This window comes from Cornus florida, unplaced genomic scaffold (genome assembly GCF_030987335.1).
Source record: "Cornus florida cultivar Cherokee Brave unplaced genomic scaffold, ASM3098733v1 CherokeeBrave_3.0.0_Hap2_Chr08, whole genome shotgun sequence".
NCBI lineage: Eukaryota > Viridiplantae > Streptophyta > Magnoliopsida > Cornales > Cornaceae > Cornus > Cornus florida.
This window is the reverse complement of record NW_026775578.1, coordinates 34668544-34691864: the sequence shown is the minus strand read 5'-3', so window position 1 is coordinate 34691864 and position 23321 is coordinate 34668544. Positions and strand designations below refer to the sequence as shown.

Here is a 23321-nt window from a genome sequence, read left to right as displayed (position 1 = left end):
AAGGATCATTTGGGTGTGTTTGTTAACTTTATCAAACCTAAGGAGTGTCTTTGTCTAAAAATAAACCAAGTTATATATAATTGTCAATATAATAAATATCAAGGAGTGTCATTATAATTAATCCCTATATTTATTTATTCTTGATAAAAAATTCACACACAAACTTTATTTAGGTACCCTAAAAATTGATTTTTAACTTTTTTTGAAAATAAATTACAATAATACCAATTTACCCTAATTAAAGAGGGAGGCGTTACTTGAAATACCCCAAAATAGCTAACCAGCTTCGGTGACTTGCGTTTTATATAATAAGCGCGCGCGCACGCACACACACACACACACACACACACACACACACATATATATATATATAGAGAGAGAGAGAGAGAGAGAGAGAGAGAGAGAGGAATTGAAAGATCAGGGGCGTAACTTAGAGTGGGCTAACCTGGGCTATAGCAAAAAAAAAAAAAAAAAAAAAATTAGTACTACTACTTCTATCAGTCATAGCCTAACCCAATCAATCATAGCCCAGCCTATCCCATGCCCATGCCATAATAAAACAAAAATAGCAAATGGCCTAGCCCAGCAATGAGAAACTCTCTGAACAAAAGAAAGACGCAACAAGCCGACGAAATCTCACTTATTTTATAAAAGAATATTCATTTCATTCAAATAGCTCTTTTAGTGTAACCAAAGCTACAAGCCCATCAGTTATTTTTTTTTATTTCTATTATTATTATTATTTTTTTGTTATTTTTGAATATATATAACATATCTTTGCTATAAAAATTATTGTGTTCATCTTTAAATTTTTATATCTTTAGCTCCCCTCACTTTAAAATCCTAGCTCCGCCCATGTGAAAGATGATAAAAAGAATGTGAGATATATTTTTGTAAATTGGTATATTTCGGTAACAAAACAAGTCTTAGTCGGGTTGTAATTTCAGTTACCATATCAGACTTGACATCGACTGCGGAATTTAGAGGTTGATCAGAAGAGAAAAGTACTGTTGATCATCGAAAATGGAAGAACAACATATTAGGCATTCGTTTCCCACTTATGACATATTGATATACATGGTATATTTTTAGAGTTCCAAAAAAACAGAATTTTCAAGTTCATATTGGATTCTGTCAAGTGGGAACTGGTACCAAGATTTCGGAATCGGTTCTATAAGCTACACTTCGAAAAATAACTAATTGTCCTTTGGGAACCGATACTAAATACGGGAACCAATTCCACAAGTCCTGATTGTAAAAGGTTTCTAGTTTCCTTGTTCAGTTTAATACCTTTTTGATCCAACTTTCATTCTAAGTCCTATGTACGAAATTTCCTTCATTTTCAAAAGGAATAGGACTTTGCAAACCTCTATATAAACCATGTCATATACAAGGTTTATTCACGACTTTTAATCATTATTCATATATCATACAAAGCCTTAGAAAGTTTATCCCTCTCAGAAAATCAAAGTTGATTTTTCTGTTGTCTTCCTAGAACATACACATATTCACCTAATTAGGTTAGAGTTGTGGAGTTCGAATCCTGACCATAATCATACAGTCGTATTAACATTGATCAGACGAAGCAGATCTTCTACATCATTCAGACGATTGAAGAACAGAAGTAAACGCAGTTACACTTTGAAAGGATTGGGGCACTTGTGGAGTGCTGTCTGATTTACCTGCTACTCTTCTACAAATATCAAGTGTAAGCCTGAGGTCAAGTTGCTGTTGGACGGGGAGTCGCAAAGCCAGAGGATCGTCAGCGGTTGGTATGGTGTAGAACGATAGGGTGTAGCCAGAGTCAAAGTTCAGTATACTTTGTTTCAAGCTTGGTGGATTGGTTTACTTTAGACTACACAAGTCCAAGAGGTTTTTTTCATAACAGTTGACGTATTTTATCAACTAGGGTTTCCTCGCTAAAATCCTGGTGTCATCTCTAACTTTATACTTTGTTTTATTTTATTTGCATATGATTAACTGTTTAATTGATAAAATAAGTAAAGTTGGTAACGACACAGATTTGTTTTACAAAACCTAAAACTTTCCTAAAATACATTCCGCTGCATACGACTCACAAAGAAGTGTCATTGCGTCCTCAAATTTTAGATATGGTGGTGCGCTCTCTCTCCAGAAAGTTAGCTGTAAGTCTACAACTACTCTTAAGCATTGTATTATTTTCTTCATTCATTATCCCTTTGCTAGTGATAATTTAAGGGCTTCGTTTCATTCCCAAACTGGTTAAGATCAAAACCCTTAAAATATGAGTAGTCGAACCGGATTTATGAAGTCTCTGAGAAATCAAAGTCGAATTGATTTCACCAACCTTGACGATGCACTCAAATTGTTTGATGAAATATCTCAAATGCGACATCTTCCTTCAATTGTGCATTTTACTCGATTGTTAATGGCCATTGTGAGAATGAAACACTACACCACTGCAATTTCTTTACTTAATCAAATTGAATCCTCAGGAATGGTAGTGCCAAACGAATATACTCTGGGCATCTTGATGAATTGTTACTGCCATTTGAACCGGGTTGATTTGGGTTTCTCTGTTCTAGGGAGGACTTTGAAGCTTGGTTATGAAGTGGACTGTGTGATGCTCAACACTTTAATAAGGGGATTCTGTATCGAAGATAAAATAGGTCAAGCAGTAAACTTGTTTAATGACATGGGGACAAAAGGATTTCAACCTAATACATTTACTTGTGGAACCATTATAAATGGGTTTTGTAAAACGGGGAATGCTAGGGCTGCAATAGAATTGGTTAAGAAGATGGAAGAAAAATTGGGAAACGAATGTCATTTTTTATAACATGATCATTAACAGTCTTTGTAAGGTCAGACTGGTAGCTGAGGCTTTTCAACTCTTTTCAGAAATGGTCTATAAAGGGATTTCACCGACTGTTGTCATTTACAACTCCTTAATCCACGGTCTATGTAATTCAAGCCAATGGAAAGAGGCTACAAGGTTGTTGAATGAAATGGTGAATAGAAATATCAAACCAGATGTACAAACCTTCAACATTTTGGTGGATGCACTTTGTAAGTAAGGGAAGGTTATAGAAGCTGCAGAAATAGTTGAATTGATGATTCAAAGATGTGAGGAGCCTAATACAGTCACGTACAATGCATTGATGGATGGATATTGTTTGCAAGGCAAAATTCATCACGCAAAGAAGATATTTGATTTGATGGTTACTAGGGGTTGTGCCCCTAATATTCGTAGCTATAACATCTTGATTAATGGGTATTGTAAGAAAAGAAAAATGACTGAGGCTATAAGACTTTTTCATGAAACTTCTCATATGGGATTGGTTCCTAATACTGTTACTTATACCACTCTTATAGGTGGTTTTTGCCATGCGGGAAAACCTTTACCCGTGCAACAACTTCTGAATTAGATGCAAGCCTGTGGCCAACATCCTGATATTATGACCTACTGTACTTTGTTAGATGGACTGTGTAAGAACCAATGTTTTGCCGAGGCAATGGCCTTGTTTTGCCGAGGAAAGTGGATTGCATCCTAATATTATGGTTTACAACATCCTTATTGATGGTATGTGTAGGGCTGGAAGCATCAAAGCTGCAAGGGAACTCTTTTATAGTCTTCCTTCCAAAATGTTGCAACCTAATGTTCGCACATACAACATTATGATCAATGGACTTTGTAAGGAACGGTTGTTAAGCGAAGCAAACATGTTGCTCAAGAAAATGGAAGAGAGTGATTGTTCACCAAATGGTTGCACTTACAATATAATTGTGCAAGGATTTCTTCGAAACAATGAGACGTTAAGGGCAATGCAACTTCTTCAAGAAATGGTTGAGAAAGGATTCTCTGCTGATGCACGTACTATGACCCTATTATTGAATTTATCAAATAATAGTAGATTGGGATCAGTCAGTTTTGGAGATGCTCAATAAGTTTCTGTGATCTCTATTCGGGTTTCTCATGTTAGGTGGAAGTTTCAGATTTGTTGGCCTTGCAGTGTGTGATATGTATGGCCTATTGATGCTTCCATCAGTGTCTTCTTCATATTTGGGGGTGAAATTATTGTTCCACGAGAAGTACGAAAGAGAGAACCTGAGTTGGGTGATGTTGGGGAACTTGAGAAGAATGCCGAAGGGATTTGTATGAAACTGGTTGACTAAATTGGATAAGGAAGGTAGCTTGGTGAGTCTGAAGAAAGCAAAGTTGCTGTTGAAGCATATGGGAATGATCCCAAAGAGAGACAAGGTTCAAAGCTCTGAAATTTACCAAACAGAGTGTGTTTATCTGCTTTGCCTTGGTCTGTCGGGATGTTTCAAGAATGGCACCTCATCAACATCATTTTCCTTTCTTGTTTGCACTTTGTACGGTGTGGGTATGCCCTGCTTACCTATGTATTAAATTACTTGATGTTAATATTATAACCATCCGATTAAGGGGGAGAGAAAAAGGCACCTCTTTTAAATCTATCAAACCTATTCTGTTGTAGAACCAGAAGAAATTGTTTTGAATTCTCGGATGCACCCTTTACTTATTTCAGTTGTTTATAGAAGTTTCTATTCGCACTGTCAGATATTAGCTTGGAAACGACCCCGAATTAATGCTTTGGGTAGTGAATTTGTGGGAGAGTTTCTTCCTCATTTGGTCTATAAGATCTTTCTTGACAAAATATTATGCACATGGGAGAGTTCTATGGTCAGTGTTTTGGGTTTTATATGCTAGTGTTGTAGGTAACACCTGGCAAATCAAAATGTCGAGTAGTTCTATTGGTCATTGTTATTTGCTTCATCTGTTGCAACCTATCTCATTGTTGAACTAACCTCTGTCCTCCATTTTTTCTTTTCCTTTTCTTTTTTTTTTTTTTTTTTTTTTTTTTTTTTTTGAAATAAGTGGGTGCCTTATATCAAGGGGCTATGATTCTTCTTTGGCAAGTCAATTTTGTAAAATCAGAAGTTTGAACATGTACGCCAAAAAAAAAAAAAAAAAAAAACGGAAAAAGGAATTGGTACTTGTCTAAATTCTCCATTTGGGAATTTGAAGATGGACTATGTTTACTTGTGGCATGTGTTGAATGGAGAGGGTTGGATTTTAATAAAAAGTAAATTGCAAAAACTAAAAAATAAAATCATTTTATTCAAAACACTGAATGTTGCAAAAGAAAAAAGTTCTTTGTATGGTTGATGGGGATGGATCTGCTGCAGGATATGTTGTGGTAAGAACCAGGCTAACTAATTGCATATATGGACAGTTATTTGCTTATGGGTACTTCAATTTCCAAACTTTACATACATTTTCAAAATTTATGTTATTTAGGTATATGTTTGTGTTGTAGGTAAGAACTTACACTCAACAGCTTAGGTTAAAATTTATGTTATTTGGGTATATGTTTGTGTTGTAGGGTAAGAACTTACACTCAACAACTCGGGTTAAAATTTTGTGAAAAATGTCAATTTTATCCTTAATTTTATACTAATGCTTATTTAATAGTAATAAAATATCTCACAACTAAATGACTAAAACACCCCTCCCTCTCCTCGTGAAACTTGGGCTGGCCCAATCCGAGCCCAACCTCAACTCGGCTTTGGGTTGCGTTGGGCTGGCCCGAGATAACTCAAATTCGGGCTTCAACCCATGAAGCCCAACCCAAATATTTTTAGGTTGGTCGGGTTATCTGGGTCAACCCTTATTTATTTATTTGCAATGGGTTAGGCCTCTCTCTCTCTCTCTCTCTCTCTCTCCACATTAATACCATACTATCAATATATATTTGGTCGAATTGCAAAAAAAAAAACCCTTGACAATTATTCATTTGCAAGAAACCCTCCTCAATTTCCCTAATGGAGTGATTTAACTTACTTCCCTTTAACAATCTTGTGAGGTAATTTTTTCGAACTAAATTATCTTTACATTTGAGTCAGTACCTTCAGTTAGGTCTTCAACACGTGAGAAGAAAAAATAAATAAAAAATGGGTCTTTTCCCTCACTTTCTAAGAACTATATAAGAAAAGAGAGAACAATATATATATATATAAATTAAACAGAGAGAAAACTCCAAAAATCAACCAAATGGAGTGCAGTTTAATGACCTAACTTAAAAATATATGCCCTTAGAGAGAAAGAGTACTTCGGAGTCTTTTGTGAGCGTGACGCGTGTCCCTTCAAACAGAGAACTTGGAGCTTCCCGACCCGCATGCTTCAACGGCAACTGATCCAGACAACCATACTAGCTCTGAGCAAACAATGACTGCCCTTAGCGGCGAGATTTGATCCAAAACCAATTAAATCGAGAGAGCAAGAGAGAAGAATTTCGGCGAGCCCCAACTTCGGTGAACAACTCCAAACTCCGGTGAGCTAAGTCCAGTTCGGCGAGCAGTATGTCACAGACTACATCGACCCAAAACACTACATCGACCCAGCTTCAACTGCGAGCTTCGTGCAACTGCAACCTACCTTGACGGCAACCGAACTGACAGTGAGCTCCAGGGTATGCATGCAACTCCGGCGAACACACATTAATCTCCAATATGCTGCTTGCAAACTCTAGTGACGGCGTGAACAGCTCTGGCGATCTTCCTTCAAAACCAAACCAGTCCAGCGAGCGCAAGCTAGGCAAGCTCTAGTTCAGTCCGATGACCCTATAATGGACCAAACAGATGGTCTCTGGCGACAATTTTGGTTTATGGGAATTAGATGAACGGAAATATCACAGGCTTTCGAACAATTTCATTTTTTTTTTTTACTTCCAAGCATCTAAAATGAAATGATCTAATGCCATCGAAAAGTAATTGTTTACTCGAAATTTCTTCCTCTTCTTCTCTCCTTTTTTTTTTTTTTTTTTGGAAACAATGGTAGATTTTTAATTCTTTTATTCTTTAGGATTTCATGGGAGTTAATTACATGTGTGTGTATGTAATTGGTTTGATTTGAGTGCCTAAACAGAGGTATGTTTTCCATTCTTTCTCCTAAAATTCTGTCTTGGTTGGTAAGGGAGCTGAATAAAATAAAGAAAACAACAAAGTGGTAGAGAAGAACCAAAAAAAAAAAAATTCAGTGGAGAAGATCCAAGTATAATTTCTTCAGAAAAAATTGTCCCACTAGTTTAAATGGCGATAAGTTAAATTACCTCTTTCTCGTGGTAGATGGGGGTTTCTTGTCAAAAATATTCACAAGAGAGTTTTTTACAAATGGGTAATAGTTAAAAAGTTTTTTTTTTTTTTATAATTCGTCCTATATATTTATATACAAGTGGACAAAAAATCTAAAGTTCAAAATTAATAAAATAAGGAAGGAGAAAATTTGGGTACAAACAATTAGTATCAAAGTATAAAAATTAATAAGCACGACAAATCGGCAAGAAATAGGCTTGAAAATTATTTTTTATAAAAATATGGGTTATATTTTTACTTATATATATATAAATTTGGTAGGCCTCTATATAAATATATATATATATACACACACACACATAACATATGTCAATATATATATATATATATATATATATATATATATATATATAAGTTGACAAAAAAATTAAAGTTCAAAAATAGTGAAACATGAAGAAGATTTGGATATCATCAAAATATCAAAGAATAAAAACTAATAGGCGAAAAAATTGGCCAAAAAAATAGACCTTCTATAAAAATATGGGTTATATTTATTTTTACATATATATAAATTTTTATTTATTTTTTTGATAGGCCTAATTTTTCTAAAAAAAAGAGAGTTCTAAACAGAATTTAACTCTCAAAAAATAAAAAATAAAATATATATGTATAAAATCACTGCCAGACAACCCTCTCTCTCCATCAATTTTTTTTCCCCAAATGTTTCATCTCACAAACTGTGATTACCATTATACTGGGAATCGAGGTCAAAGACCACACACAAAGACTTTGTTTGCAATCATGGTTGTGGTTTTGGCCGCGGTGACGACGGAGAATGAAAACGGCGGTAGAGGTGGAGGAAGAAGGCGTAGGGGTGCAACTTGGATAGGGTAGCCCAAACCCAACTCGAGCCCAGCTCAATTTTTCGCTGGCTTGGACAATCATTTTTATAATTAGGGTTGGGTTTGGGCTGAAGTGCTAGCAACTCGAACCAGTTCGAACCCGAATTTTAATAATATTTTCATATATATATTTACTTTTAAATACATTATATATAAAACTTCAACTATGATTACTTTTTTTTTCTTTTCAACTTATTTTGTTAAATTTTAACTTATTCTATGTTAACATTTAGGAGAAATAATTTTCTAAAAATTTGTTTCTAATTTATTAAAAATTTACAAAAAATCTTTAATTTTTTTTTCTTATTTTAAGAGTAATTTAATCTAAAATTAATTTAAGATCATATTAAATTTTCAGTGTAAAGATTAGCCATATGAGTAATCTGAATTAACCCGAAGTTTTTACTCGAAAAATAAGCCCGAGTTGCAAGCTTGAATTTTAAAATAGAAGGATAGGTTGGATTTGGGTTGAATAATTAAGGTTGAGGATAGGGTTAGAGTTGAGTTTGGATTTAGCATTTTATATGGTGGGTTGGGCTCAAGTTATAACTCAAACTGCCCAACCCACCCGAGTTGCAGCTTCAAAAAGGCGGCAGCAGAGGCAGAAGTGGAGAAAGATAGAGTTGACAGAGAAGGAAGGAGAGGGAGACGGTGGCAGATGAGGAGGGAGAGGGAGACGGCGGCAGCGGCGGAGGAGGAGGAAAACGGCGGCGGCAGCTTCATATATATATAGATATGTATATATATGATTTGGAAGATAAAAAATAAAAAATATTGAAAATTTTTTATTTTATTTTTGGGTTAGGTTGGGTTGTGTTTGGGTCGAGCCCGAGCCCAACCCTAATACGCCTAAATTTTGATAAAATCCAACTCAATTTGAATTCAATTTATGAATTTAAAAGCCTTTTAAAATTTTTGGACGAAGTTTGAATTGGGTTGGATTAACCCACCCAAGTTGCCTTGGAGATGCGCCTCCCAAATTGCACACATGTAATACCATTTTTTTATTTTATTTTATTTTATTTTTTATTTTATTTTATTATTATATTTTTTTTTACTAGGCAAGAAAGTGAACCTGAAAGATGTCCCAATAACAAAATACGCAAGCAGCTTCAGGTGACTTATGCGATACCCCTCAAATCCAAGACACGGGTTGATCAGGCCCAGGCCCAAACCCGAGGGATATCAAACAATTAATATGTAACCGAACACAGAATACAAGGTAAAATAAGAAATAAAAATAATAAGCTGAAAGAATTTAGAAATAAAATCCTTTATAATTAAATACTTAAAACCTGATAATCCAAAACTCCATAAGTTTACAACTTGGGAATCCATCCATTGGACCCCTTATTAAAATTCTCGAAAAGATACTGAAATAATAATAACAAATAGAATCCAAAACTAACATAGAGAAGATTCCTACATAATCGGAGGAATGAATAACTGTATCTGCTTTGCATATCCAAACTCTAACCCTGGAACTAACGAGCACCTGAAAAATAAAGAAGTGGGTCAGGCCCACATGCAAGTCCTGATCTACTACAATCCAAACAGTAATCCGATATGCAAATACATCCTAGGAAGATTCAACAATATCTAGAATAGTCCATATATGTATATAGTACACACTATAGGATGCTCACTAATCCAAAAAGGATTGTCTCAGCCTGAATAGAGATACCATGCAAATCGCACATACTGTGGTCATGTGTATCTAGACCTACAAGGGAACAACACCTCTGTCCAACTATCCATCCTAGGCGATATACGCACCCTAACCATGATCATGAGACTCAAGCTCATACCATGGCACCATATAATATATATATATAAAATCCGTACTCCTCCCAATACAGTATACCATCCATCTGTGTAGTGGTCTGATATATGTATAACAAATCCATCCTGAAATCATAGTAGGTCATTTAATTCACAACAGATATGACACATGTAGGTGATGGACTTAACCTTTATGATTAATCCATACCTTAATCCAAATTAGGTAGGACTTAGTATTGGAATTAGTCCATACCTAGTATGTCACCGTCCCATACCGGTACATACCATCCTCTAGTTAACAGAGTTGATAAAACAGTACTAGATTGTCATCAACCCAACTCCCAAAATGTGCACAAACCAAATCAATCCATAATTATAAAACTTAGGCATTCAGTCCAAGCCTAGAAATTATATTCCAACCATTAAATTTGTTATTTATAAAACACAGCATTTGCATCATGCATCAAGTCCACTAATTGATAAAATTAACTGAATTGTTATATCAATTTACTTCCAACCAAACATAGCTAATTCCAAGAATTTACTATGCTTAGAAAACTGTGTACATATAATTAAAACAGTATTAAACCAAGAAATCCAAATTACAGTCCGTTAAATGACAAACAAAGACATGCAATTTACTTCTCCAACAATTACCATAACTGATGCAATCCATATCCCGTTTACACGATCAGTTAATTCCATCCATGCATACATTTGACTATACTACTATATGTTTGTATCACAACATAAACATTATTAGCAGTTTAAGATTTGGTAAAGGAAGCAAAATTCCAAAATCAGTAAGCAACAGAAATTTAATCTCCATTCATCCTCCTACCAGTTTTCTATCTAAACTCGGATTAATTCCATCCTCACTATTTTAATGTAGGCTTGTTTCCTAACACTTTTATAAGTCTTAAACCTTAAATTACAACCTTCAGTAGCTTTCAATTAATTTTAAAAATTCAAACCTCAGCCAAACGGACCACAAAATGCAGTTTCTGGACAGTTTAAGAGAGAGCAGGCTCTAGAAATTAAAAGAGCCTGCTCTTCTTTTCTTGAGAGCCGGCTCTAGGCTCATTAGAGCCGGCTCCACAACATCCTAGAGCCGGCTCTACCTTCTAGGAGCCGGCTCTAAGGGGTTCTAAGAGCCTGCTCCCTTTTCCCCTTAGCAGCTTCGTCCGCTTCGTCGTCTTCTCTGTTTTCTGTGAGTACCAGTTCTTGTAGTAACTTTTAGTGCATGTTTTAAGGTCTGATTCAATTCCAGATTGATTATAAAACAAGGACCTGTAATGATATTTAATCAAAACTTGAATTGAAAACCAAACTGTTACTCAATAGAACAAGGTTACCAAGTTTCAGTTTTTTATTTCTACCTTGTTAAAACAACCCAGAACAGGTTCATTCCATGAATTTAAACATTAATTAAACATGCATAAAGGTTATAATTAAGCCTTAGTTTAATTCCTGGAGTCTTCCTAAACACGCACAAAATACATATTAAAGAGATAGAGAAGAACAAGACTTGCCTTAAGTTTCAAAGTTGAAACACTGAATCCACGTCTCTGAGTTTTAGTTTTCCTTACTCTGCCTTCCTAAGCCCTCTCTGTAAATTACTCACTCTCTGTTTCTCTGCCCTCACAACCCTCTGTATCACTGTATACGTGACTATGGTGAATAGGGTTTACACAAACCCTTAGCAGATGTAAACATATGTATTTATAGGCCTAAGTTGAAACCCTAACCTTAATCCTAAACCACCTACAGGTCGGCTCAGACTAAAACACGATGAAATTAACAAAACCCTAATAATTTAAAACAGTTAAGTTGCCTCTAAAATAATGAAACCAATTACAAATAAATCAATTAAAAAAAATCAACAAAATCAAATAAAACAATTTAAGCAATATTAACAATTAAACAGGTAATAAATCCAGTCACAAAAATGCAGCACTTAATGTAAGCTAAATAAATCTAAGAATTCAACAATTTAATAAATCAAAGAAAACAAGTAAACCAAAGAATTAATTCAAATAATACAAATAAGTCAAGTACGTCAAATAATTCAAAAACAATTAAACAATTAAAAAGTCAATTAAAACATAAATTGAAAATTAAATACCAGGACTATCCTTTTGAAATTAGGGGCATTACAACTTGCTTTTAGATAAAAACACACACATAGAGAGAAATAGAGGAGCTGAGAGATGATGAAAAGAAGTGTCATTGCCTCCTTAAATTTAAGATATGGTGGTGCTTTCTCTCTCCAGAAAGTTAGCTGTAAGTCTACAACTTCTCTTAAGCATTGTGTTATTTTCTTCATTCATTATCCCTTTGCTACTGATAATTTAAGGGCTTCGTTTGATTCCCAAACTCGTGAAGATCAAAACCCTCACAATATGAGTAGTCGAACCGGGTTTATGGAATCTGTGAGAAAATAAAGTAGATTTGATTTCACGAACCTTAATGATGCACTCGCATTGTTTGATGAAATGTCTCAAATGCGACCTCTTCCTTCAATTGTGCATTTTAATCAATTGTTAGGGGCCATTGTGAGAATGAAACATTACACCACTGCAATTTCTTTGCTTAAGCAAATGGAATCCTCAAGAATTGTATAGCCAAATGAATATACTCTAGGCATCTTGATGAATTGTTACTGCCATTTGAATCGGGTTGATTTGGGTTTCTCTATTCTAGGGAGGACTTTGAAGCTTGGTTATGAAGTGAACTATGTGATGCTTAGCACTTTAATAAGGGGACTCTGTATCGAGGATAAAATAGGTCAGGCAGTAAAGTTGTTTAATGACATGGGGACAAAAGGATTTCGACCTGATATAGTTACTTGCGGAACGATTATAAATGGGTTTTGCAAAACGGGGAATGCTAGGTGTAACGACCTACTCCACCACATGGTATGATATTGTCTGCTTTGGGCCTGAGCCCGCACGGATTTGCTCTTAGGCTTTACCCCAAAAGGCCTCATACCAATTGGAGGTGACACACTTACATATAAACATTTCACCTTTCCCCTACCCAGGCGATGTGGGACTGTGTACCCGTAGCTCGCCAGTGTGGTAGAGTGACAGTGTCTCTCGCACCTACCCACGGCACACCCGCCCATAAGGTCATCACAATCCACCCCCCTTGGAGGCCCAACGTCCCCGTCAGCACACTTCTAGCTGGGTCGGGCTCTGATATCATTTGTAACGACCCACTCTACCACATGGTATGATATTGTCTGCTTTGGGCCTGAGCCCGCACAGTTTTGCTCTTGAGCTTCACCCCAAAAGGCCTCATACCAATTGAAGATGACACACTTACATATAAGCACTTCATCTTTCCTCTACCCAGGCGATGTGGGATTGCGCACCCGTAACTCGCTAGTGTGGTAGCCTGACAGTGTCTCTCGCACCCGCCCACGACACACCCACTCACAAGGTCATCACAATCCACCCCCCTTGGAGGCTTGACGTCCCCGTCGGCACACTTTCGGCTGGGTCATGCTCTGATACTATTTGTAACGACCCGCTCCACCACATGATATGATATTATCCGTTTTGGGCCTGAACTCGCACGATTTTGCTCTTGAGCTTCACCCCAAAAGACCTCATACTAATTGGAGATAACACACTTACATATAAGCACTTCACCTTTCCTCTACCCAGGCGATGTGGGACTGTGCACCCGTAGCTTGCCAGTGTGGTAGCCTAACAGTGTCTCTCGCACCCGCCCACGGCACACCCGCCCACAAGGTCATCACAATCCACCCCCCTTAGAGGCTTGACGTCCCCGTCGGCACACTTCCGGCTGGGTCAGGCTCTGATACCATTTGTAACGACCCACTCCACCACATGGTATGATATTGTCCGCTCTGGGCCTGAGCCCGCACGGTTTTGCTCTTGGGCTTCACCCCAAAAGGCCTCATACCAATTGAAGATGACACACTTATATATAAGCACTTCATCTTTCCTCTACCCAGGTGATGTGGGATTGCGCACCCGTAGCTCGCTAGTGACGCAGCGGAAGTGTGGTTATTGGTGTTTTCGGGTATACGGACAGGTGGACTTGAATTTCGGGGACGAAATTCTTTTTAAGTGGTGGAGATTGTGATGACCTGAATTTTTGAAATTTTAATTTAATTATTTTATGATTTTTTAGACTGTCTATATTTATTAACTATTTATTAAAATTCGTGGGTTTTGAACTTTGATTTAATTTTGTTCTATATATACGTAGTTGCACCAAAGTGATAAGAAGGAGCCGTAATGGAGAAAGGGAAAATTGTGATGTTGGTGGGCTCCACTTAGTTGTTAAATGGGGCAAGACTTTTTGACCTTGTTTTTTTTTTATTATCACGTGGCTTGGAAGTGATTTGCATGTATGATAAGTTTCTATATATATAGTATATATATATATATATATATATATATATATATATATATATATATATATGATCTGATGGATGGAGGTGGTGAATGGGTTAGTTTGTGATTTGATTACTTATTTATATATATATGGGTTATGGTGATAGGAAAGATAAGAGAGAAGGCAGCCGAATGATGGGTGATGATAATGAAATTGTGGTGATGATGTGTGCTTGTGGGGCCCACTGAAGATTTATTTTTGGCCAAAATTTTCTTCTTGCTTTGTTTCCTTCACGTGGGTTTGGTCTGGAGTGAGATTTTGAAGTGAAATGTAATGAATTGAAAAGATATTGTAAGGAAGGAAAAGAGCGAGCTTCACATGGGCTTGTCAGTGATTTTGCCTATAAAATTGGACTTGTGCCTTTTGGTGATGATACAGAAGATAGAAAAAAATTTAAAGAAAGAGTGAGGAAGCCGAGATAAAGAGTGAGTTGAGAAAGAGACAGAGAGAAGCCAAGAGGTTGCAGAGGTGACCGGCATTTGGGACTTGGTGATCCAGTGGAGAATTAATCTTTTTCAGTGTAGGGTTCTCTATACCTTGAATGGCATGGGGAGGTTTTGCTTTAATGTTTTTATTAAATGTTTTTAATTAAATGCATATGTATTAAATGTATATGTTTATGTTGTGAAGCTGTTTTATTAAACCTCTATGAATTCTTGTTATGGTTTTTTCTACTGGGACTTTTTGTCTCACCACCTTCCAGTTTCAGGTACCGAAGATAGACGGGGATCGTAGATTCGAGCTTAGGCTGAAGAGTTGGCCTGGAAGATTTATTTTATTTATTTTGGAGATTTTTTTGTATATTTGAGGAAATAAATTTTTCTATAAAAAAAAGGGTATTTTTTTTTTTTGATCCTGGGTGTATTTTGATGTATCTGATTTTGAATAAATCGAGAATTTTATTGGAATTGTCGGGGTGTGACAGTATGATTACTGTGTTTCTTAAAATTTAGGAACCTTGTATACCACTTGGTATATTGGAGTTAAGTGGAGCCCTTATAGTGAGTTTGCGTCTACTTGAGAATAGGAGGATGTTTTTCGCTCACAGTTTTCAAGCATAATGGAAAAAAGTAAGGGCGAATTCCGAGGACCGAATCCCTTTTGTTAGGGGGGAAGAATGTAATACCCTAATTTTAAAAGGATAGTCTCAGTATTTATTTATTTGTTTTCATTATATTTTTAATTATTTAATTTTAATTGTATTTTAAATTATTTAATTGATTATTTGACTAATTGCTTATGTGTTTAATTGAATTAGGTATTACTTGATTATTTGATTATGTGTCTATGTATTATTTGTATTTGTCTATGTGTTAATTGTTTAATTAGATTATGTGCTTAAATGGTGTTTTGATTAATTGTAAATTAAATGATTTCTTTTCTTTTATTATTTTATTTTATTTTTCTTTTATGGTTATGGTTAATAGTCATGGGATAACCAATTGGGTCTCATGGGTTACTTGGATAGGAGGTTGGATGTGTATGGATTATTACCCATGGATAGTTGTGCATGTAAATATATAGATATATATTATATACATATATAAAAGGGAAAGTAATTTATTAATTACTTTTATGGTAACTTGGAGAGTAATATTTAATCTGATGTATATGTTTTATATTTAAATAATAAAAATATGTATAGATTTGATACGTGTTATGTTTTAAGTTACTTTATAATATTATGGTAACTTAAGTATTATTGGATAATCCATTAATAAATAATGGAATGTGTATAATTTATTTATTTAATAAAGATATACGTAAATTATATACGAAACATATTTTACTTATCTTTTTAATATATATAAAAGGAAAAGTAATTTATTAATTACTTTTATGGTAACTTGGGTAGTAATATTCAATCTGATGTATATGTTTTATATTTAAATAATAAAAATATATATAGATTTGATACGTGTTATGTTTTAAGTTACTTTATAATATTATGGTAACTTAAGTATTATTGGATAATCCATTAATAAATAATGGAATGTGTATAATTTATTTATTTAATAAAGATATACGTAAATTATATACGTAACATATTTTACTTATCTTTTTAATATATATAAAAGGAAAAGTAATTTATTAATTACTTTTATGGTAACTTGGGTAGTAATATTCAATCTGATGTATATGTTTTATATTTAAATAATAAAAATATATATAGATTTGATACGTGTTATGTTTTAAGTTACTTTATAATATTATGGTAACTTAAGTATTATTGGATAATCCATTAATAAATAATGGGATTTGTATAATTTATTTATTTAATTAAGATATACATAAATTATATACGTAACATATTTTACTTACTTTTTAAATATTTTAATATTTATTTATTTTTAAGTTGACTTGGATTGGGAAAAGGGTTAGGGTTATTTTATTTAACCTATAAATATATAGCTATAGGTTGTAAAAGGGGGCTAGAAATATTCACGTGATATATTCTAGAGAGTGAGAGTTAGAGAGGGAAGGAGGAAAATGAAGGAAGGAGGAACAAAAACCATGTAGAGAGAAGATCAAGGAAGAAGAAATTTAACTTTCGATCCGAAAGTTTAAGGCAAGTTCTTCTTCTTTCTCTTTCCCTTTGATTCGTGTTTCTATGCATGCTTAGGAAATTTCAGAATTTATTAAACACATAAAATTAAATAATTATGCATGTTTAATTGGATTAGAACATAGGTTTTATGAAATTGGTTCATATCTGTTATTGTGTTATGAATTGATAAATGCATGATTTTGATTTGATTTCCGGTGTGAATTTTTATATGTTTACATTATGTATTTTTCATATTTGTGGAATGATGGAATATAGAAACATGCCTAGGATTCCTGAACATTAAATAGAAACTAGGTTTGGATTTAAATAAATTTAAATAGACTCAATCATAATGATACTTTCTATTTGAATGTTTTAAACAAACGATTGGATTTAATATTTTAAAAATGTTTTAGCAATTGAGATTAAATGTGTAGGATGAATTGGATATGGAGAATGCTTATTTAACGGTATAATAAAATATTATCATGTATAAAATTCAGTTTATATAGGATATATGATATAGGAAGCTTAAATAAATAATAAGTCATTCCTATTATGTGATAACTTGATATCATATTATAATAGTTATTTCTGAAATGTTTGATGTATTTCTTTAATTGTTACATCAATTGTTGGATTGTGTGGTTTAATGTACCGGTATGGGACGGTGGCATTTTAGGGACGGATTAACTTATCAGTTAAGTCCTACCTATTTTATATAAGGGAATGGATTAACTAAAATGTTAAGTCCTACTTATATTCAAGTCAAGTCAGCTGAATAAGTTGAATGACTTATGGAGGATTAATTTATTATATAAGGGAATGGATTAACTAAAATGTTAAGTCCTACTTATATTCAAGTCAGGTCAGCTGAATAAGTTGAATGACTTATGGAGGATTAATTTATACTGGATAGGATGGTTGCTATATTATATATATATAAGTATGGTACCATGATATGAGCTTGAGTCTCAGGATCAGTGGTTAGGGCGCGTATATCGCCAGGGATGTGTAGCTAGATATAGTGTAGTTGTGTACCCTGGTAGGTCTAGGTACTCATGCCCACTATATGTGCGTTTTGCATGTTGTCTACTATTCAGATTGAGACAACCTTATAGTCTAGTGAGGTTGCTTTAGTGTGTGTGTGTATATATATATATATATATATATATATACGGACTACTAGTTACTGTTGGATTGACTAGGATGTATACGTGTATCGGATCTCTGCTTGGACTGTAGTAGAGTAGAACTTGTTTGTGAGCCTGACCCACCATTATTTTTCAGGTGTTCGTCAAGAGTAGAGGTTGTTCGTGCTGAGCAGGGATCAGTCTAATTCATTCTTCCGATGCTACAAAGGAGTTCCTTTATGATTCAGTTTTCTGATTTAGATAGTTATTGCTGTCATTTGTTTAGTTTGAATTTTCTAGGGGTCCACACAGTATGGATTCCCGAGTTGTACTTTGGAAGATCAGTTGTATCAGAAGAGTTTATTAATTAATGGAAATATCTTATGAGATTTATTATTAGATTATCATTTTAGTTTCTTGTCAGCATTTTATTTATTCTTCTTTATTCTTTTGTACTCTGTTTTCGTTTATTACCGATTTGTTTTTTATATCCTCGGGTATTCGGGCGTGGGCTTGGCCAACCCACATTCGGAAATCCGGGGGTATCACACTAGGGCTACAATAGAGTTGGTTAAGAAGATGGAAGAGAGAAATTGGGAAACCAATGTCTTTGTTTATAGCATGATCATTGACTGTCTTTGTAAGGACAGACCGGTAGCTGAGGCTTTCCAACTCTTTTCAGAAATGATCCATAAAGGGATTTCACCAACCGTTGTCACTTACAATTCCTTAATCCACGGCCTATGCAATTCAAACCAGTGGAAAGAGGCTACAAGGTTGTTGAATGAAATGGTGAACCGAAATATCAAACCAGATGTACAAACCTTCAACATTTTGGTGGTTGCACTTTGTAAGGAAGGGAAGGTTACAGAAGCTGCAGAAATAGTTGAAGTGATGATTCAAAGAGGCGAGGAGCCTAATATAGTGTGATACCCCCGGATTTCCGAATGCGGGTTGGCCAGGCCCACGCCCGAATACCCGAGGATATCAAAAACAAAATCGGCAATAAACGAACACAAAGTACAAAAGAATAAAGAAGAATAAATAAAATGCTGACAATAAACTAAAATGATAATCTAATAATAAATCTCATAATATATTTCCATTAATTAATAAACTCTTCTGATACAATTGATCCTCCAAAATACAACTCGGGAATCCATATTGTGTAGACCTCTAGAAAATCCAAACTAAACAAATGACAGCAATAACTGTCTAAATTAGGAAATTGAATCATAAAGGAACTCTTATGTAACATCGGAAGAATGAAGTAGATTGATCCCCGCTCAGCACGAACAACCTCTACTCCTGACAAACACCTGAAAAATAATGGTGGGTCAAGTCCACAAACAAGTTCTACTCTACTACAGTCCAAGCAGAGATCCGATACACGTATACATCCTAGTTAATCCAACAGTAACTAGTAGTCCGTATAGATATATATACACACTAAATGAACCTCACTAGACTATAGGGTTGTCTCAACCTGAATAGTAGGCAACATGCAAAACGCATATATAGTGGGCATGAGTACCTAGACCTACCAGGGTACACAACTACACTATATCTAGCTACACATCCCTGGCGATATACGCGCCCTAACCATTGATCCTGAGACTTAAGCTCATATCATGGCACCATACTTATATATATAAAATCTGGTAACCATCCTATTCAGTATAAATTAATCCTCCATAAGTCATTCAACTTGTTCAGCTGACCTGACTTGAATATAAGTAGGACCTAACATTTTAGTTAATCCATTCCCTTATATAATAAATTAATCCTCCATAAGTCATTCAACTTGTTCAGCTGACCTGACTTAAATATAAGTAGGACTTAATATTTTAGTTAATCCATTCCCTTATATAAAATAGGTAGGACTTAACTGATAAGTTAATCCATCCCTAGAATGCCACCGTCCCATACCGGTGCATTAAATCACACAATCCAACAATTGATGTAACAATTAAGGAAATACATCAAACATTCCATAAATAACTATGATAAATATGATATCAAGTTATCACATAATAGGAATGACTTATTATTTCTTTAAACTTCCTATATCATATGTCCTACACAAACTGAATCTTATACATGATGATATTGTATTATACCGTTAAATAAGAATTCTCTATATCCAATTCATCCCACACATTTAATCTCAATTGCTAAAATATTTTAAAAGATTAAATCCATTCGTTTGTTTAAAACATTCAAATAGCAAGCATCATTATGATCGAGTCTATTTAAATTTATTAAAACCCAAACCTAGTCCCTATTTAATGTTCAGGAATCCTAAGCATGTTTCTACGTTCTATCATTCCACAGATATGAAAAATACATAATTTAAACATGTAAAAATTCACATAAGAAATCAAATCAAAATCATGCATTTTATCAATTCATAACACAAGAACAGATATGAACCAATTTCATAAAACCTATGTTCTAACCCAATTAAACATGCATAATTATTTAATTTTATGTGTTTAATAAATCCTGAAATTTCCTAGGCATGTACAGAAACACGAATCAAAGGGAAAGAGATAGAAGAAGAACTTGCCTTAAACTTTCGGATCGAAAGTTAAACTTCTTCTTCCTTGATTTTCTCTCTACAGGGTTTTTCTCCTCCTTCCTTCCTTTTCTTCCTTCCCTCTCTAACTCTCTTTCTCTCTAGAATATATCACGTGAATGTTTTTAACCCCCTTTTACAACCTATAACTATATATTTATAGGCTAAATAAAATAACCCTAACCCTTTTCCCAATCCAAGTCAACTTAAAAATAAATAAATATTAAAATATTAAAAAGGTAAGTAAAATATGTTACGTATATAATTTATGTATATCTTTATTAAATAAATAAATTATACACATCCCATTATTTATTAATGGATTATCTAATAATACTTAAGTTACCATAATATTATAAAGTAACTTAAAACATAACACGTATCAAAACTATGTATATTTTTATTATTTAAATATAAAACACATACATCAGATTAAATATTACTAACTAAGTTACCATAAAAGTAATTAATAAATTACTTTCCCTTTTATATATATTAAAAAGGTAAGTAAAATATGTTACGTATATAATTTATGTATATGTTTATTAAATAAATAAAGTATACACATTCCATTATTTATTAATGGATTATCCAATAATACTTAAGTTACCATAATATTATAAAGTAACTTAAAATATAACACGTATCAAATCTATGTATATTTTTATTATTTAAATATAAAACATATACATCAGATTAAATATTACTACCCAAGTTACCATAAAAGTAATTAATAAATTACTTTCCTTTTTATATATGTATATAATATATATCTATAAATATACATACACAACTATTCATGGGTAATAATCCATACACATCCAACCTCCTATCCAAGTAGTTCATGGGACCCAATTGGTTGGCCCGTTACTACTAACCATAACCATAAAAGAAAAAATAAAATAAAATAATAAAAGAAAAGAAAACATTTAATTTACAATTAATCAAAACACCATTTAAGCACATAATCTAATTAAACAATTAACACATAGACAAATACAAATAATATATAGACACATAATCAAATAATCAAATAATACCTAATTCAATTAAACACATAAGCAATTAGTTAAATAATTAAAAATACAATTAAAACAAATAAATAAATACCGAGACTATCCTTTTAAAATTAGGGGTATTACATATAGTCACTTACAACGCATTGATGAACGGATATTGTTTGCAAAGCAAAATTCACTAGGCAAAGAAGATATTTGATTTGATGGTTGCTAGGGGTTGTGCATCTAATGTTCATTGCTATAACATCTTGATTAATGGATATTGTAAGAAGAAAAGAATGACTGAGGCTCTAAGATTTTTTCATGAAATTTCTCAGATTAGATTGGTTCCTGATACTGTTACTTACACCACTCTTATAAGTGGTTTTTGCCATGCGGGAAAACCTCTACCCGCTCAACAACTTTTGAACGAGATGCAAGCCAATGGCCAACATCCTAATCTTATTACCTATTGTACTTTGTTAGATGGACTGTGTAAGAACCAATGTTTTGTCGAGGCAATGACCTTGTTTCGAGAGATGGAAGAAAGTGGACTGCATCCTAATATTGTGGTTTACAACATCCTTATTGATGGTATGTGCAGGGCTGGAAACATCAAAGCTGCAAGGGAACTCTTTTATTGTCTTCCTTCCAAAAGGTTGCAACCTAATGTTCACATATAATATCATGATCAATGGACTTTGTAAGGGTGGATTGTTAAGTGAAGCAAACATGTTGCTCAAGAAAATGGAAAGAGTAGTTGCTTACCAGATGGTTTCACTTACAATATAATTGTGCAGGGATTTCTTCGAAACAATGAGATGCTAAGGGCAATGCAACTTCTTCAAGAAATGGTTGAGAAAGGATTCTCTACTAATGTAGCTACTATGACCCTGTTATTGAATATATCAAATAATAGTGGATTGGATCAGTCGGTTTTGGAGATGGTCAATAAGTTTATGTGATTTCTATTGGGCTTTCCGAAGTTAGGTGAGAAATTCATAATTTGTCCACCTTGCAGTGTGGTGTATGTATGGCCTATTGATGCTTGCATCAGTGTCTTGTTCATATTTTGGGGGTGAAATTATTGTTCCATGAGAAGTACGAAGGAGAGAACCTGAGTTAGGTGATGTTGGGGACTTGAGAAGAATGCTGGAGGGATTTGTCTGTCGGGATGTTCCAAGAATGGCACCTCATCAACTTCATTTTCCTTTCTTGATGTCAATATTATAACCATCCCATTAAGGGGAAGAAAAAAGGCATCTCTTTAGAGATTATTTTCTTGTAAAACCAGAAGAAATTGTTTTGAATTCTCAGATGCACCATTTACTTTATATTCAGGTGTTTATAGAAGTAGTTATTCGCACTTTCGAATATTTGATTCCCTTTTCTTAGCTACCCGAATTAATGATTTGGGTAGTGAATTTGCGGGAGAGTTACTTCCTCCTTTGGTATGCCAGAATAGTTGAATATTTATTGGGTCATGTCATGCAACTGTTGTTGGGAAACGTGCAAGTTTTAAAAACTTTTCGAGGGATTTTGATTCATAAATCTTGATTCATCACATAGAGACAAGTTTTATGCAAAAATAAAAATATGATGTATCATTCAATTAATGGATTGAATACTTACATCAAAGGTCTGAGTAAACCTTTAAATCTTTCCTCTAAAGTGAATGTTCTCACTTATTGTAGATCCCTTAGCAAGATGCCTTCTCCTTGGATCTCCATCTTCTTGGTAATTGTTTTGCCTTTAGGAATCACTCATAAGCCTCCATGAATGACCTTGGAAAACTAGGCTTGTGGGAGCGTCCATTAGATGAGAACATAAACCCTAATTTTCTAGAGAGAG

General features: G+C 34.1%; 1 protein-coding gene and 1 pseudogene across 1 annotated transcript; both read left to right on the top strand.

The window, feature by feature from the left end:
* The first annotated feature begins 2263 nt into the window (after window positions 1–2263).
* On the top strand, window positions 2264–3407 carry LOC132270041 (pentatricopeptide repeat-containing protein At5g16640, mitochondrial-like). The gene is made up of 3 exons (XM_059771255.1): window positions 2264–2804; window positions 2896–3048; window positions 3163–3407. The coding sequence occupies exons 1-3, from the start codon at window positions 2264–2266 to the stop codon at window positions 3405–3407; spliced, it is 939 nt and encodes a 312-aa protein (XP_059627238.1).
* A 52-nt stretch (window positions 3408–3459) lies between these two features.
* LOC132270040 (pentatricopeptide repeat-containing protein At1g12300, mitochondrial-like) lies at window positions 3460–22435 on the top strand (annotated as a pseudogene).
* The last annotated feature ends 886 nt before the right edge of the window (window positions 22436–23321 follow it).